We start from the raw sequence: 13,849 nt of genomic DNA on the forward strand, positions 1-13,849 counted from the left end.
GCACTTAAAAAAATTCAAAATTCTAAAACTATTAGGGATAAGAATATTATAGATCTTATTAAAAATTTAGTAATAATTTTGAGATTATACTTAGTTTAACCGTGAAAAGAAATTAGGTTTATGACACAGAAAGAGAAATAATGTATTTTTAAAGTTTTATCCTTTTTAATATCAGGCTTGATTTTAAAATAATTCTAAAATACGAATAAAAATATATTAGGAAAGTAGGATTCTTTCTCCAAAAGTGACAAGAAAATTAAAAAAATAGTTTTGGAAAAGGAATTTTCAAGGAAATTTTGAGAAGCCAATTTCAGTTTTGGCCACTTATACGTGGCACAAAGGTTGTGTGCAGTTTGAACCTCCACGAGTCCAACCTTTCCACCCCCAAAATCCTATATTAATCTTTCATTTTCTTTCTCGATCATCGAAAACACCCACCCCTCATTTCGTGTACTGATTTCTGGACAAACTTCCAATTTTCTTTCTTATCGTGTTTGTCTTTTTTCATCTTCAAAATCCCAATTTCCCTGTTCCTCAATTTTGAAGCGTTTTGATTCTGAAATATCAGAGAGGAACAGAAAAGGAAAGAGAGATGGAGAACAGTACCTTGACTGGCTTGTTGAAGAAAGCAGCTTCTGAATTTCCTCACCGCCGGGCTCTCTCAGTCGCCGGAAAGTTAGACCTGACTCATGAGCGGTTGCAGGAGCTCATCGAACATGCCGCCTCTCGCTTGGTGGATGCCGGTGTTAATGCCGGGGATGTGGTGGCGCTCACCTTCCCCAATACTGTTGAGGTTCGTCTGCGATGTACTCCATTTTTTCTGTTACTTTCTCTGATTCTCTGCATCTCCTTTCTTTTCTGATTTGATTTTGACCCCTTCTCATTCCTGAGGAATCAAACGTTACTGGCAGCAAGAACTATTCTCATTGATTCACCTTCCCATGTACGAAACTGATGATTAGGTGAATTTCTTTGCAGTTTGTGATCACGTTTTTGGCCATAATCCGCTGCCGAGCCACCGCTGCACCATTGAATTCGGCTTACACGGCTGAGGAGTTCGAGTTTTACTTATCGGACTCGGAATCGAAACTACTCCTTACATCGAAGGAAGGAATTCCATCGGCACAAACCGCCGCATCGAAGCTCAATATTCCTCAAGTAAATGTGAATCTGGCGAGCGGCGATGCATTTCTCGATTTCTTTCCGGCCCCAAGCGAATCGAAGGTGAATATGGCGGAAATCGTTAACGATCCGTCCGACGCTGCACTATTCCTTCACACCTCCGGCACCACCAGCCGGCCGAAGGGCGTACCGCTAACTCAACAAAACCTCGCCGCTTCTGTTCAGAACATCAAATCGGTGTACAAACTCTCTGAGTCCGACTCGACCGTACTCGTTCTTCCGTTGTTTCACGTTCACGGACTAATGGCGGGATTGCTATCATCACTGATCTCCGGAGCTGCTGTGACTCTTCCAGCTGCCGGACGCTTCTCTGCTTCAACGTTTTGGTCCGATATGGTCGCCTATAACGCGACGTGGTACACTGCGGTCCCTACGATTCACCAAATCATACTCGACCGCCATTTCAGTAAGCCTGAACCGTCGTATCCAAAGCTCCGGTTTATTCGGAGCTGTAGCGCGTCGCTTGCACCATCGATTTTGGAACGATTGGAAAAATCATTCGGAGCTCCGGTTCTCGAGTCTTACGCGATGACCGAAGCGTCGCATCTAATGGCGTCCAATCCGTTACCGGAGGACGGCGTGCACAAAGCCGGATCGGTAGGGAAGCCGATCGGTCAAGAAATGGCGATTCTGGACGAGAACGGCGTGATACAACCGGAAGGTGTTAAAGGAGAAGTGTGCATTAGAGGACCAAATGTGACGAAGGGATACAAAAACAATCCAGACGCTAACAAGGCCACCTTCTCATTCGGATGGTTCCACACCGGCGATATCGGGTTCTTCGACTCCGACGGATACTTGCATCTCGTCGGCCGGATCAAGGAGCTCATTAACCGTGGAGGTACAAAACTCAATTGAGAATCAGTTTCGAACTCCGAACAGTAAAAAAATCGCCACTAACCATTAAAATTGCGTCAATAAAACTACAAACCTGATCTGATTTTAACCGTCTTGATTCAGGTGAGAAGATCTCTCCAATCGAAATAGACGCCGTGCTTCTTTCTCACGCCGACATTGCTCAGGCCGTCGCCTTCGGAGTCACCGACGAAAAATACGGCGAAGAGGTAAGAAAAACGTACCATTGATCCTTAAATCAATCGATTCCTATCCATCCACAAGGTGATTTACTTGGTTAAATTCTAACCGATGCTTCTGCAGATCAATTGCGCCATAATTCCGAGGGAGGGAAGCTCGATCGACGAAGCGGAGGTGCTGCGATTTTGCAAGAAAAACCTTGCGTCCTTCAAGATTCCGAAGAAGGTGTTCATCACGGATTTCTTACCGAAAACTGCTTCCGGAAAGATCCAACGCCGATTCGTGGCAGAGCATTTTGTTAGCGCCAAAGCTTGATCCGAACTGTATGGTTTTTCAAGGATTTGGAATAGTTTTTATGCAATTAATGGTGTGTTTGGAAGTTCGGCGAGGTTTGGGAATCGCGTGAACCAGTGGACTGAGTCCCGATGATGATGACGTGTTCCCATCGTGGGGAATTGGGGAATTGGAAAATTGTAATAATGTTGTTTTTATATTTCAACCAAAATGAAAATAAGATAGTTTTTCTTTTAAATATTTGGAAAACTATGGATATATGAAGAGAGATAATTCGGATTATCTATTTGAATTTTAGTTAAATTTTAAAAAGTGAAAAATAAAATAAACAATCATATATGTAAAAATATTTAGTTTTTAATTTTATATTTATTTTTTTAACATTTTTTTTTTGTTTTTTACTGTTTCGAATTTTATTCAAATTTGAAAAACAATAATAACTTGTAATTTTTTTAATCGTCAAGTAAACAATCTTAATTTTAAAAAACCAATGACTTAAAAATCCAGCGTGGACAATTAATTACGGTTGTAAAGTACTTAATTAAAAGGCATATACTATTCAACAAGCGTATCTCTCGAAACGGCAGCGTTTGAGAACAGGGGAAGGGAGGCGGGACGGAGTTAGCGAGAAAAAGCAACCACATTTTCAACGCCGCAGATAAACTGTTTGGTTTCTATCGTAAGAAACGCAATTCTTTGTCAGTGCCAAAAAGTATAGTAAGTTCGTCTAACTCTTCTGGATTTATGTTTTCTTAATTTTACAGAATTTTGATGTAAACAGTGCCTGGTAATTTCGTATGGACTTATTTCCAGATTGAACTGAAATGGGATGCGTTTCATAATTGATTTCTGTTTGTTTTTTTGTAAGAAGAAATGGATTCCAAATTTGGATATTCAAATTCACCATTCTTCAATTTGGTTTGTTCGGTTGAAGATTACCGCTTAGTTTTGTGTAGCTGTGCGTTGGAACTGTGTTGATTAATGAGATTCACTTCAGTTTTATGTAAACTCTTGTTTGTTTTATGAGTTTGTAATTTATTGAAGTCAATCCGTAGTTCAAAGGTTGATAAGGATCAGTTCTTCGGTGAGAATAGTTAAGGTGTGCACAATCTGGTTCAAACATTCATCGAATGAAAAGTTATTAACTGAGAATTGTCTTGATTTTGCTCAGGATTGGAGCTTGTTGCAGAATTTCTTTCCCCTGTGCTGATTCTTGCTGGTAAAATGAACGTGGAGAGTCCAAACGAGAAGAAAGAGTATGCTGCTGATCTTTCCTCCATACAGGAGGCCAGGATTAGAATCCAACGTTTCGCCCATCAAACCCCAGTTTTGTCCTCTGAGAGTATTAACGCTGCTTCAGGAAAACAGCTTTTCTTCAAATGTGAATGTTTCCAGAAGGGGTGAGTAGCTTAACCAAAAGATTATAAGTGTTCTGATTCAAATGGTGGTAGTCTTTGTTATTTATTTGTTTGAAATAAATATCACAAACATTCAAATAAGTTTGGAAGAACTTAGTTCTTAGAAATGAAAATCCATGGTTTCCAATGGAAATCTAACATGTGCTGCTATCTCAAATGGCTGTTTAGTGGAGCCTTTAAATTCAGAGGTGCCTGCAATGCTATATATTCACTTGATGATGAACAAGCTGCTAAAGGGGTTGTGACACACAGCAGGTTTGCTCTGGACAAAACAATATACTTGTTTGAAGCTTTTTGAGAATATTCAACTGATAATGGTCTCTGAAATTAGTGGCAACCATGCTGCAGCTTTGTCTTTGGCTGCAAAACTGCGAGGGATCCCTGCATATATAGTTATACCAGAAAATGCTCCAAAATGTAAAGTTGAAAATGTAATACGTTATGGTGGTCAGGTTATTCGGAGCAAAGCCACAATACAGTCGAGAGAGATGGTCGCCTCGAAGGTTATGCAAGAAACTGGGGCGTTACTTATACATCCATATAATGATGGACGCATAATAAGGTAATTGTTTCATTTTGTTCGATTAATATCTTATCCTACACGCAAAAGAGTGTGAAAAGAATGAACTGAGAAAGCTACAGCCCTGCTTGAACATGCTCTGTTGTATAGGTTGTGTACTACTGTTTTCTTGGCTCTTGAGTTCTAAAAAATGAACGAAGAAAGTTATATTTATAAAAACTTGTTAAACTCTTTGCTTTAGTGATATTTAACATTTGCATTTTTTCTTTCCACTCCCCAGCAACCCATTGGTGTTCAAGGGTAGAGAGGGAGGAACTGTGGTATCAGAAAACTGATTAAGTTAAATAAAACTAGTGTTCATCAAATGAACTTGGTTTTACTCTACTGAAATGGATGAATTATGACATCTTGAATTGTTCTTGCAGCGGGCAAGGTACTATCTCGTTGGAGCTTCTAGAACAAGTCCCACAATTGGACACTTTAATCGTCCCCATAAGTGGTTCGTTTGATCGGAAATTCTTATTCCTTTTATCATTTATTTCGCACTCTCTTAGTTGATAGTCCCATTGGACTTGTATCCTTCTGAAACCCCTCACCATGAAAATGTAGGTGGTGGTTTGATATCTGGAATTTCTGTGGCTGCAAAAGCCATCAATCCTGCCATCCGGATTTTTGCAGCAGAACCTAAGGGAGCTAATGATGCAGCCTTGTCAAAAGCCGCTGGTGAGATAGTAATATTGGCTGAGACCAACACCATAGCCGATGGTCTTCGAGCTTTTCTTGGTGACCTTACCTGGTAATATAACTTTTGTGTTATTAAAATTTTCTTTAACCTTAGGAAATGTTTGACTCTTGGATTAGATTTAGTTAACTCTGAGCAAAGAAAGCTGAGTCTATGATTGACATATTTGACTCTTGTGAGTGCGTCCAACTCTACTCAAGCTGAGTCTACCTGGTTTTGGTCGATTCAAAATCATTTCCAAACATGCCCTGCAAGACTTATGATTCAACTTTGCTTGATTGGTTAAAAACTCAAAAAGATCTCTTCCCTTTCTATTGATTTCATTTCCCACTAGATAACTTCGATTCCTAATTTTCTGATCAGGCCGATAGTACGAGATTTGGTGGACGACATAATAACTGTAGAGGACTCAGAGATAGTCGAAGCAATGAGACTTTGTCTTGAAATACTGAAAGTTGTTGTGGAACCTAGTGGAGCAATAGGCCTTGCTGCTGTTCTCTCCGACAGTTTCAAGCAAAACCCTTCATGGAAGGACTGCAACCGCATTGGCATTATACTTTCAGGAGGTAACGTTGACCTTGGGATGCTATGGAATTCATCTGAAAAATGAAACTTGATTCTCATCCATTAGATTTCATTCCTTGGAGACTTGATTTCAATCCTTGCTTGATGATCTGAAGTGTACATTGTCTAGTTTCTTCCTGCAGGCTGCAGCTGTTTTATGTTTACACTGTTGTTTTCTTTGATAGATTGGTTCTGTGATGGAATTTGAAGTTCGATTTGCAACAATATGAACTTAAAATGACTTCAATTCCATGAAGAAATCAATCTGCGCTAATATTTGTATTCTAATTATTTCTATATGATTAACTTAAACTTAAGATATTAGACGTTCAAGTTACCAAGTTGAACTAAAAAAAATTATGAACTTAGAAATGTTAATTATGTAACCAATAAAGTATGTTCTAATATTTTTTTCAAGTCACAGTTAAAAGTTCAATAATGCTTTTATAAATAATTTATGAAAATTTTATAATAATACATCCCATTTTTGTAAATTTATGATTAATACTTATATTGGTTAAGAATTGGTTGGCATTTGTTTTATTTTTATTTTTTAAAATTAAGTTCGTTGAGAAAATTTTGTTATAAAATATTTAAAATTTTAAAGGAAGACAATAAATTTAAGATTTTTATTTTTTAATTAAATAATACGCGTTATCCCAAGCAATATTTCAACCAAAATAACGAGAATTATCGTGAACTATTTTGTATAAAAAAATATTCGCGCAGTTTGCCTTTGCGTATTAAGTTCAATACGACGACGTTTATACCTTCGCCACGTAATTGGAGACTGATCCAATTTTTCTTTTAGGGTTTTAGGGTTTCAGTCAGTATTAGGCCCCAATCCCCTGTTTTCAAGCTCTCGCGTTCGTTCTCCCTCTACTTCTTGTAGCCATGGAGAGCCCTTCTCCGGCTTCATGCTGGAGCAATGTCGTCAAATCTCAACCTGCTCCGAAGCCTCAGCATCAGACTCCTACCTCCACCGTCCAAGTATTCGCCGACAGCTGCAAGTCCAGTCAAGGCGTTGCTGTTGCTGTTGTTGATGCCAACGCCATCATTCAAGGGGGAGAAAAGCTCTCCACCTGCGCGGACAAATTTGTTTCCGTTCCTGAGGTTTTGGATGAGGTTCGCGATCCCGTATCTCGCCACAGACTTGCCTTTGTCCCCTTCACTCTCGAATCCATGGATCCTTCCCCCGAAGCTCTCAATAAAGGTAGGCTGTTGAATTATAGTCCCTGTCCGTTTCTACAAGTTAATTGTGTTGTTAGTTTGAAGTTTAAACGGTTGTTGTTTGTAAGGACCGGTCTGATGTAAGGTTTAAGCGGAACTGCTGTTAGAGTGAGTTTGGGATGGTTTTTCTGAGAGTCGTGTTTTCGAAGTGAAAGTCTTTTTGAAATAACAATGATTTAGCAGTGTGCATTCCTTTTTCTACCTCTCTTATGTATTTTCTGTTGAATCTTACAGTAATCAAGTTTGCAAGGGCAACTGGTGACTTACAGACCCTTTCAGATGTTGATATTAAACTTATTGCCCTCACTTACACGTTGGAGACTCAGATCCATGGGACCAAACATCTCCGTGAGTGTCCGCCCCCTGTCCACATGGTTAATACAAAGAGGTTACCTGAGAAAGACTTGCCTGGGTGGGGCTCTAACGTTCCTAATCTGGAAGAGTGGGAAGCATTAGAGCAAGATGCTGATGCTCCGCTTGATACCACATCAAAGATCCTTCCTTTGCAGGATTTAAACCTTAACATAGTCCCTTCAGGTGGCCAATCCGAAGATCTTTCATTAGAGCACAAGGATGAGCATAACTCTGAGCATCAAGATGAAACTGAGAGTGGTTCAAGAAGATCGAGAAGATATCCTCCAAAGAAAAAGGAAATTAATATCGAAGGGAAGAAAATGGTGGCTGATGGAATTGATGCATCTCAGGGACAATATGATGATAATGAGGGTGATTGGACACCTGCTGTCAGTCGGAGTACTCAGAGAAGATATCTTAGGAGGAAAGCCCGGCGTGAATATTATGAGGCCTTAGCTGAAAAGGACAGTCAGCAAGATGTTGAAACCACAGAAGGTGATGTCCTAGTGGAAAATAACAGATCAGGTCAATCACAGGATCAAATCTCGGAACCAATTACCGGAAATGGGAATGACTGTCAGATAGCAGAAGGGACAAACAACAATGAAAATCTCTCTGAAATTTTGAATCAGATGAGGTTGGAAGAAGATTCATTAAATGCTTTTCACATGGAAGGGCTTGGCGCTTTGAAAAAAGAAGAATTGGACACAAGTGAGGTGGAGAATATTGTAGCTGTTGAGGGTATGAACGATACAGCGAAGGATGAGATGGAACATTTAGAATACTCAAGTCAGACTAATGAAAGTGTAGACACATCAAATATAGATGATATTAGCAGTGATCAGAGTTGGATGCTGAGATCCTTGTCTGAATCAAGCGTAGCTTGTGTAACTGGTGACTTCGCAATGCAGAATGTTCTTTTGCAAATGGGTTTACGTTTGTTGGCTCCAGGAGGAATGCAGATCCGCCAACTGCACAGGTATGTATATTTAGTGTTGATTTGCTATTATGTGATCTTTAAAAGTTTGTTAACTCACAAATTACGAATTCTGTATGATCAAATTCGATCATCCAAAAGTTGCAACTAAATGATTCACTTTTTTGACCACCTTCTTTCCAATCGGTGGTTTGGTTGTGTTCATTTTATAGCTCGAGCCAACTTTTTGGCCCGAATCATTATAAATTCCTTGTATGTTGATTGAGTTGTTGAGTTGAAGTCATGTAAAGCAGTTATGAATTATGTCCTCAAATCTTCGGGATGTGTCGCTCAGGTGGATTTTGAAATGTCACGCCTGCTACAATGTCACAGCTGAAATTGGAAAGATCTTTTGTCCCAAGTGTGGAAACGGTGGAACTTTGCGCAAGGTAGCTGTTACAGTTGGCGAGAACGGAGTTGTGTTAGCTTCCCGTAAGCCAAGGATTACTCTCCGTGGCACAAAGGTAGTTTCTCTGATTGTATTGTCCAGTAGAAGAATAACTAATTTCGTTTTCAATTTATTTGTTTTTCTCAATGGTCGTATAGTTTGGGAATCCTAACTTCAATATTTACTCATCAATACTGATAATCAGTGTCTTGATGGCTTTGCTAATCTTGAAATGTGCCTTTTCCTTTTATGTACAGTTTTCACTTCCTCTACCCCAAGGTGGAAGGGATGCCATTACCAAGAATCTTGTTTTACGTGAAGATCAACTACCGCAGAAGTTCCTTCATCCCAAGACCAAGAAGAAAGTCAATAAACAGGTTATTTCCAATCCAAGTTGCCTCACATTTATCTTTAACCAGTCTGTTGTTTTGGTTTATTTATGATCGGAATTCGTGAAGTTTTCAACTCACCTTCATGACCTTGTAATCTCCATTTTTCATTCTCAGGGAGACGATTTCTTTGCCGTGGATGATTTCTTCAGCCATCATAACACTGATAAGAGAGCTCCTTTGCAGCCTCCCGTAAGGCAAGCTCTGGCAGTTTTTAGCGGGAAGAGAAATCCAAACGATAACCATTTCTCTCGGTCTCATCATAAATAGACTGTTGTTTATGCATTTGATTTTCAATGCTGCTTTCAGAGTTTCCAATTTTGATGAATATCTTATGTGATTGAGTATAGTTATTGTATTCAAATTAAAGAGCTTACAATGAGTGCAATTTTGCCCTGAATTTTCTTCAAAATACTTGTCCGGTCTGATTTTATTTATTTCCTCTTAGACATCTCGTTCAAACGATGTAAAGCTGAGGTATGTTAAGTGCAAGGAAAACAGAAACGGCAGGCAGAGAACAAATTTGTTAAACTTCATTGTTGATCTATGATTAAATGACACTGATCAAAGATTGATATTGGCGTACTTTGTGATTCTAGAAGTTATACAGCCTGACCTAGGATTGAATATTTACAAGGAATTTAGAAGGGGAAAGGGAGTGCTACAACTTTTGTGTATATCAAACTGTATATGTACCACCCTTCACTTCTATGAGAGGGCAAACTCCGCCCATGCCAAAGCAGATGCCTTGAACTCAATGGCAACGGAGGTGTCAATTCTTGTTTCTAACATGCTGCAGAGTTCCTTCATCGATAGAGGTTTGGTGGGCTGCTGATGGATGCAGCGGCTCACCACCTCACATACTACCTCGAGGTCTTCGTATCTAAAATGCTTCAGCTCGGGATCGACGATGTAAGACATCACTTCTGGCATTTCGATATAGTCCTCGGCCTACATCACAAAGGCTTTCAGTTAGTTCCAAAGGGTCATATTCAAATGCTGTATAATGCACAGATGATTTCTTACCCAATCTACCAAGTTCCCTTTGTCCTTGCAGTACAGAGGCCGCCCACTGATTATTTCAAGTAGAAGAACGCCAAAAGCATAGATGTTACCCTGCACATCCAGATGTCGTGCTTCCAGCGAGTTTGGAAGAATACAGATTGCACCTTGGCTGCCAATAGTACCCGAGTTCTTTTCCGATCGTGAAAGAATCGTCTTCCAACTTTCAAAGTCTATCAACTGATTCAATAGAACTTTCGTGTCAACATAGTACACAAACTCAAATACCAAACGCTCAATTCGATTACCTTTTACATCTCCATGTTAATCTTTCAGTTCTAGACAGAAAAATGTAAAGATTGACTTAGAGATTTACCTTAGGGAAAAAATCATCTGTAAGATATACAGCATTGGAATTCAACTCAGAGATGGTGAACGGAGGTTGGAGTTCTGTATGAAGATACTCAAGTCCACGAGCGATGCCTAAAATAATCTTCATTCGTCTCGTCCAAGACAACTGACAGGCTTCTCCAACTGCAGTCATCAACGACGGTAAATAACACGAACATATGAAAAGAACCATAAAAAATTGGGACAAGAAAATGTTGGCTTACAATGAAGATGCTCGTATAATGTGCCATTTGATGCATACTCAAAAACTATCATCCTTGTAAATGGACTACTCTCTCTGCAATATCCCAGTAATCTTCCTGTATTCTCGTGGTTGATTCGAGCCAAATCTGCCACCTAAATCATTATTTCCAATGAAACCTCAACTCGAAAATCATCAACTAACCTCGTCATTCATAAATAAAAACAATACCTCTGTCTGAAAATAGAGTTCAAGGTATCCTGTCCATTGCTCTTCTTTCATGCTCATCGAGATAACCGCAATCTCGGATCCAGTTTTCATCGTGCCCTTGTATACCAAACTGTCCGGAGACGAGCCAATTATGTTACTGAAGTCTTCACAAGCTAGCTCAAGCTCTTGTCGACTAAATCTCGTTACACCCTTCAAAATCTCAGGATCTGCACAAAAAACCGAAGAAAAAAAATTCTGAATCGACGAATAACGCGTTAATCCACAGATGCGCATCATATGATTATAAAGCACAGTACTTCCTACATTCACTTTACTTTCTAGGCACTATGATAAGGAAAAGACGAGGGATACAAACCTATATACACTGGAGAATAGTACTTTCTACTTCCAATTTTCTTCCAGGGCAATATGATGGACGATTTTCGATTGAACTTCTGAACTGCAGTGAGAACAACAACCAGGAAGAGAGAACCCACCAAAGTTCCTGTTACTATCTCAAGGGCCAAAAGCCAGATAGGTTTCGATGTCGCTTGGTGAGGGCTCCGCCTGTTGCTTCCTGGATGGCTCTTGGTCTTGACTGGTTGTTAAGAAACAATATAAGGATTTCAATCAGAACTAGTTACATAAGATGCTAGAAAGCATAAGTTTTCCCTTCTCAAAGTTCTCAAGCATTTCGAACCAGATGTTCATTTTCCCTTCACTAACAAGCAACTACAAAATTACAAGGAATGTCACGTACCACATTGCGATGAAGGACGCTGCTTCGGGCTATTGTTTTGAAGGCAATTCCTTTGGAAACTTGACCTGCAGGGAGTAGATTAGAGAAGGAATTGAACTATCAACGTAGAATAAAAAAGACCGAGCACGTACCTTGGAAGATACCCGAAACACTTGGGTATTCTCCCAACAAAGAAGTTGTATGAAAAGTCAGCAACTCTTAGCTGAGATGAGCCACAGAATCCATTCAAGTTCATGTTTGACACATACCTAAAACATTAATAGAGCATAAGAAAAATGCAGGGAATTTGGGAGAAGGGCTAAAAACAAGTCCTTGAGAGAACTGAATGCAACAATTTCCACTCACATTCCAGTATGATTTAAATGGCCAAAAGCAGCAGCAACAGTTCCTTCCAGCTTATTTCTATCCACCCTTAGTTCCTCAAGGTATCTCAAATTTCCAAGTTCAGAAGGCAGCTTACCAGTCAACACATTAGACTGGAGGTTTCTGCCACCACAGCAAAGGAATTAACAAAAAAGAAATTCATTTATGTAAAACTCTGAGGAAGAGAAGTTGCCTTACATTTTCATAACTTTGGTTAAATTCCCAAACTCTGGAGGAATTGGACCTGTGAGTTGATTCATCCCTATGTCCAACACTCTAAGGTTCTTCAAGTAGCCCAACTCCTTGGGCACTGTACCAACCAGCTTATTCCCATGCAAAATTCTACACCCCATCATATAACATAGCATGACAATGATTGACAAGAAAATAAAGAACTTCAAAACAATCAGAGTTTTCAGTGGGGGTGGAAATTGACTTACAGTTCTTCCAAGTAGCTAAGTTGACCCAAATCTCGTGGAAGAAACCCTTTTATGGATGCGTGTGAAATGTTTCTGTAAAAGAAAGATTCCAAATCAAAAGCCTGTGATGTTTCATTCGTTGAGAAATGGAAATTTTCAATGAAGAAGAAGCATGTCTTACATCTTTATGACATGGTCCCGAGTGGGAGAACATGAAATGCCAGACCATAAGCAAGGATCTGCATAGGGGCTGTTCCAGTTGGAGAGGATTTGAAATGGATCTTCAAATATTTCTAACTTGAAGGCCATGAGAGCCGAGACTAAACAAACCCAACAAAGAAATTCTCAGTCAGAGCAGATACATTCAAACTACAAGTTTGAAACATTCACAGAATTGCTTAAAAGATCTGGAACATTAAGCTTAAACCCAATTCCAAATTTACCTTGAGATAATTCTAACCAACTCCAAAAGTTACTGCGAATGAGAAGGAAAACGAAGCTTCTCATCCAAAACATTTAGGGAAACAAGAATGGTGGGAACAAGAGAGCCCACTTCAGAATATCTAAAACTTTGCCAAATCTTGCTAGAATAACAGAAACAAGAGATTGTACTACAAATGTCTCCAAAATTACCAGTTTCTTGAGGAAACAAAAGACCGAGTTCATTAAAAAGAACATAAAAAAGAAACAAGATCTAAGAAAGCATACCTTCATTAGAAGAAAAAGAATCACAACTCCACAAGAAAACCCCCAAAATCAAAGAGAGAAGCAGAACAACAGAAGCAAAGGACTCCATCTTCTTGTCTCAGTTCCCACAAGAAAATCGAGTTAAAGGGGCAGTTCACATTCAGGATAGAATCGGTGAAAAAGGAAAGGGCAACAGAGTAGAAGATTTGGGGTTGTACGAAGAGAGGAAGAAGAAGCAATAACTCCAGTTCAGTGGGGGCTGGTAGTGGTACAGGTACAGAGAGGAAAGGGGGAAAATTAAATGAGATGGGCAGTTAATCCATGGTTTCAATTTTCAAAAGTTCCCAATAGAGAAGAAGATGAAGAAAACGAAGAGATTGAGCGAAAACCCAGAAATGGGAATGCAAAAAGGGGAGAACCCAGAAGGGAAGAAATGAAGAAATGAAGAAATGAAGAAATGAAGAGAAAAGGGAGAGTAAAGAAATGGGTAGAAGAAAGAGTGACAGATAGATGGGAACAGAGAATGTTCCGTTTCCTCTCATTTTTTAGCGCTTGAACTATGTGGATTTAGGATTTTTCTGGTTTTAATTATTTATTATTATTTTCTTTTTAATTGAAGTGCCAATGATTTCAAATCAAACCCTATGGGGGAATAGATATCGATTTTATTCAGCGGTTTTTTAAAATAATATTTTTTTTTCTACTGATTATATATAAACTAAAT

At 39.3% G+C, this 13,849-nt stretch overlaps 4 protein-coding genes across 8 annotated transcripts; 3 read left to right on the top strand and 1 right to left on the bottom strand.

Annotated features, from left to right (window-relative positions):
• The first annotated feature begins 315 nt into the window (after positions 1–315).
• On the top strand, positions 316–2,751 carry LOC111490818 (oxalate--CoA ligase-like). The gene is made up of 4 exons (XM_023139432.1): positions 316–793; positions 979–2,023; positions 2,143–2,246; positions 2,341–2,751. Exons 1-4 carry the CDS (start codon positions 593–595, stop codon positions 2,530–2,532), a joined length of 1,542 nt encoding a protein of 513 aa, XP_022995200.1. The 5' UTR covers positions 316–592; the 3' UTR covers positions 2,533–2,751.
• Positions 2,752–3,090: 339 nt separating this feature from the next.
• LOC111490819 (serine racemase) lies at positions 3,091–6,043 on the top strand. 4 transcript variants are annotated; one of them, XM_023139433.1, is made up of 7 exons: positions 3,091–3,228; positions 3,683–3,911; positions 4,098–4,184; positions 4,261–4,491; positions 4,875–4,948; positions 5,059–5,245; positions 5,555–6,043. In XM_023139433.1, the coding sequence occupies exons 2-7, from the start codon at positions 3,736–3,738 to the stop codon at positions 5,799–5,801; spliced, it is 1,002 nt and encodes a 333-aa protein (XP_022995201.1). In that variant the 5' UTR covers positions 3,091–3,228; positions 3,683–3,735; the 3' UTR covers positions 5,802–6,043. The 4 variants fall into 4 exon arrangements, with proteins under 4 accessions (XP_022995201.1, XP_022995203.1, XP_022995205.1 ...); XM_023139435.1 differs by having other exon boundaries at positions 3,093–3,230; positions 3,678–3,911; XM_023139437.1 differs by lacking the exon at positions 3,091–3,228 and adding an exon at positions 3,265–3,497.
• A 536-nt stretch (positions 6,044–6,579) lies between these two features.
• LOC111490817 (RNA-binding protein NOB1-like) lies at positions 6,580–9,504 on the top strand. Of its 2 annotated transcripts, none has more exons than XM_023139430.1 (5): positions 6,580–6,968; positions 7,220–8,318; positions 8,611–8,830; positions 8,934–9,080; positions 9,210–9,504. In XM_023139430.1, the coding sequence occupies exons 1-5, from the start codon at positions 6,650–6,652 to the stop codon at positions 9,360–9,362; spliced, it is 1,938 nt and encodes a 645-aa protein (XP_022995198.1). In that variant the 5' UTR covers positions 6,580–6,649; the 3' UTR covers positions 9,363–9,504. The 2 variants fall into 2 exon arrangements, with proteins under 2 accessions (XP_022995198.1, XP_022995199.1); XM_023139431.1 differs by having other exon boundaries at positions 6,582–6,968; positions 8,611–8,779; positions 8,961–9,080.
• A 98-nt stretch (positions 9,505–9,602) lies between these two features.
• Positions 9,603–13,619, bottom strand: LOC111490816 (probable LRR receptor-like serine/threonine-protein kinase At1g63430). The gene is made up of 13 exons (XM_023139429.1): positions 13,147–13,619; positions 12,620–12,758; positions 12,460–12,531; positions 12,218–12,361; positions 12,002–12,142; positions 11,788–11,904; positions 11,657–11,721; positions 11,273–11,494; positions 10,918–11,123; positions 10,709–10,841; positions 10,471–10,628; positions 10,119–10,334; positions 9,603–10,043 (listed from the first exon to the last, which is right to left on the bottom strand). Exons 1-13 carry the CDS (start codon positions 13,232–13,234, stop codon positions 9,801–9,803), a joined length of 1,944 nt encoding a protein of 647 aa, XP_022995197.1. The 5' UTR covers positions 13,235–13,619; the 3' UTR covers positions 9,603–9,800.
• Between the last annotated feature and the right edge of the window lie 230 nt (positions 13,620–13,849).

The sequence above is a fragment of the Cucurbita maxima genome, unplaced genomic scaffold (assembly GCF_002738345.1).
Source record: "Cucurbita maxima cultivar Rimu unplaced genomic scaffold, Cmax_1.0 Cma_Scf00016, whole genome shotgun sequence".
NCBI classification, from domain to species: domain Eukaryota; kingdom Viridiplantae; phylum Streptophyta; class Magnoliopsida; order Cucurbitales; family Cucurbitaceae; genus Cucurbita; species Cucurbita maxima.

Excerpts from the sequence above, each read along its gene's own strand:
- LOC111490817 (XM_023139430.1), top strand. The coding sequence starts at position 6,650 with ATGGAGAGCCCTTCTCCGGCTTCATGCTGGAGCAATGTCGTCAAATCT. Across the intron at positions 8,319-8,610 it reads CAGATCCGCCAACTGCACAG|GTGGATTTTGAAATGTCACG; the intron begins GTATGTATATTT and ends TGTGTCGCTCAG. Across the intron at positions 9,081-9,209 it reads AGAAGAAAGTCAATAAACAG|GGAGACGATTTCTTTGCCGT; the intron begins GTTATTTCCAAT and ends TTTCATTCTCAG.
- LOC111490816 (XM_023139429.1), bottom strand. The coding sequence starts at position 13,234 with ATGGAGTCCTTTGCTTCTGTTGTTCTGCTTCTCTCTTTGATTTTGGGG. Across the intron at positions 12,759-13,146 it reads TTCTTTTTCTTCTAATGAAG|TCTCGGCTCTCATGGCCTTC; the intron begins GTATGCTTTCTT and ends GGGTTTGTTTAG. Across the intron at positions 12,532-12,619 it reads CGGGACCATGTCATAAAGAT|AAACATTTCACACGCATCCA; the intron begins GTAAGACATGCT and ends TTTCTTTTACAG.
- LOC111490819 (XM_023139433.1), top strand. The coding sequence starts at position 3,736 with ATGAACGTGGAGAGTCCAAACGAGAAGAAAGAGTATGCTGCTGATCTT. Across the intron at positions 4,185-4,260 it reads GGGGTTGTGACACACAGCAG|TGGCAACCATGCTGCAGCTT; the intron begins GTTTGCTCTGGA and ends CTCTGAAATTAG. Across the intron at positions 4,949-5,058 it reads TTTAATCGTCCCCATAAGTG|GTGGTGGTTTGATATCTGGA; the intron begins GTTCGTTTGATC and ends ATGAAAATGTAG.
- LOC111490818 (XM_023139432.1), top strand. The coding sequence starts at position 593 with ATGGAGAACAGTACCTTGACTGGCTTGTTGAAGAAAGCAGCTTCTGAA. Across the intron at positions 794-978 it reads CCTTCCCCAATACTGTTGAG|TTTGTGATCACGTTTTTGGC; the intron begins GTTCGTCTGCGA and ends ATTTCTTTGCAG. Across the intron at positions 2,024-2,142 it reads GGAGCTCATTAACCGTGGAG|GTGAGAAGATCTCTCCAATC; the intron begins GTACAAAACTCA and ends GTCTTGATTCAG.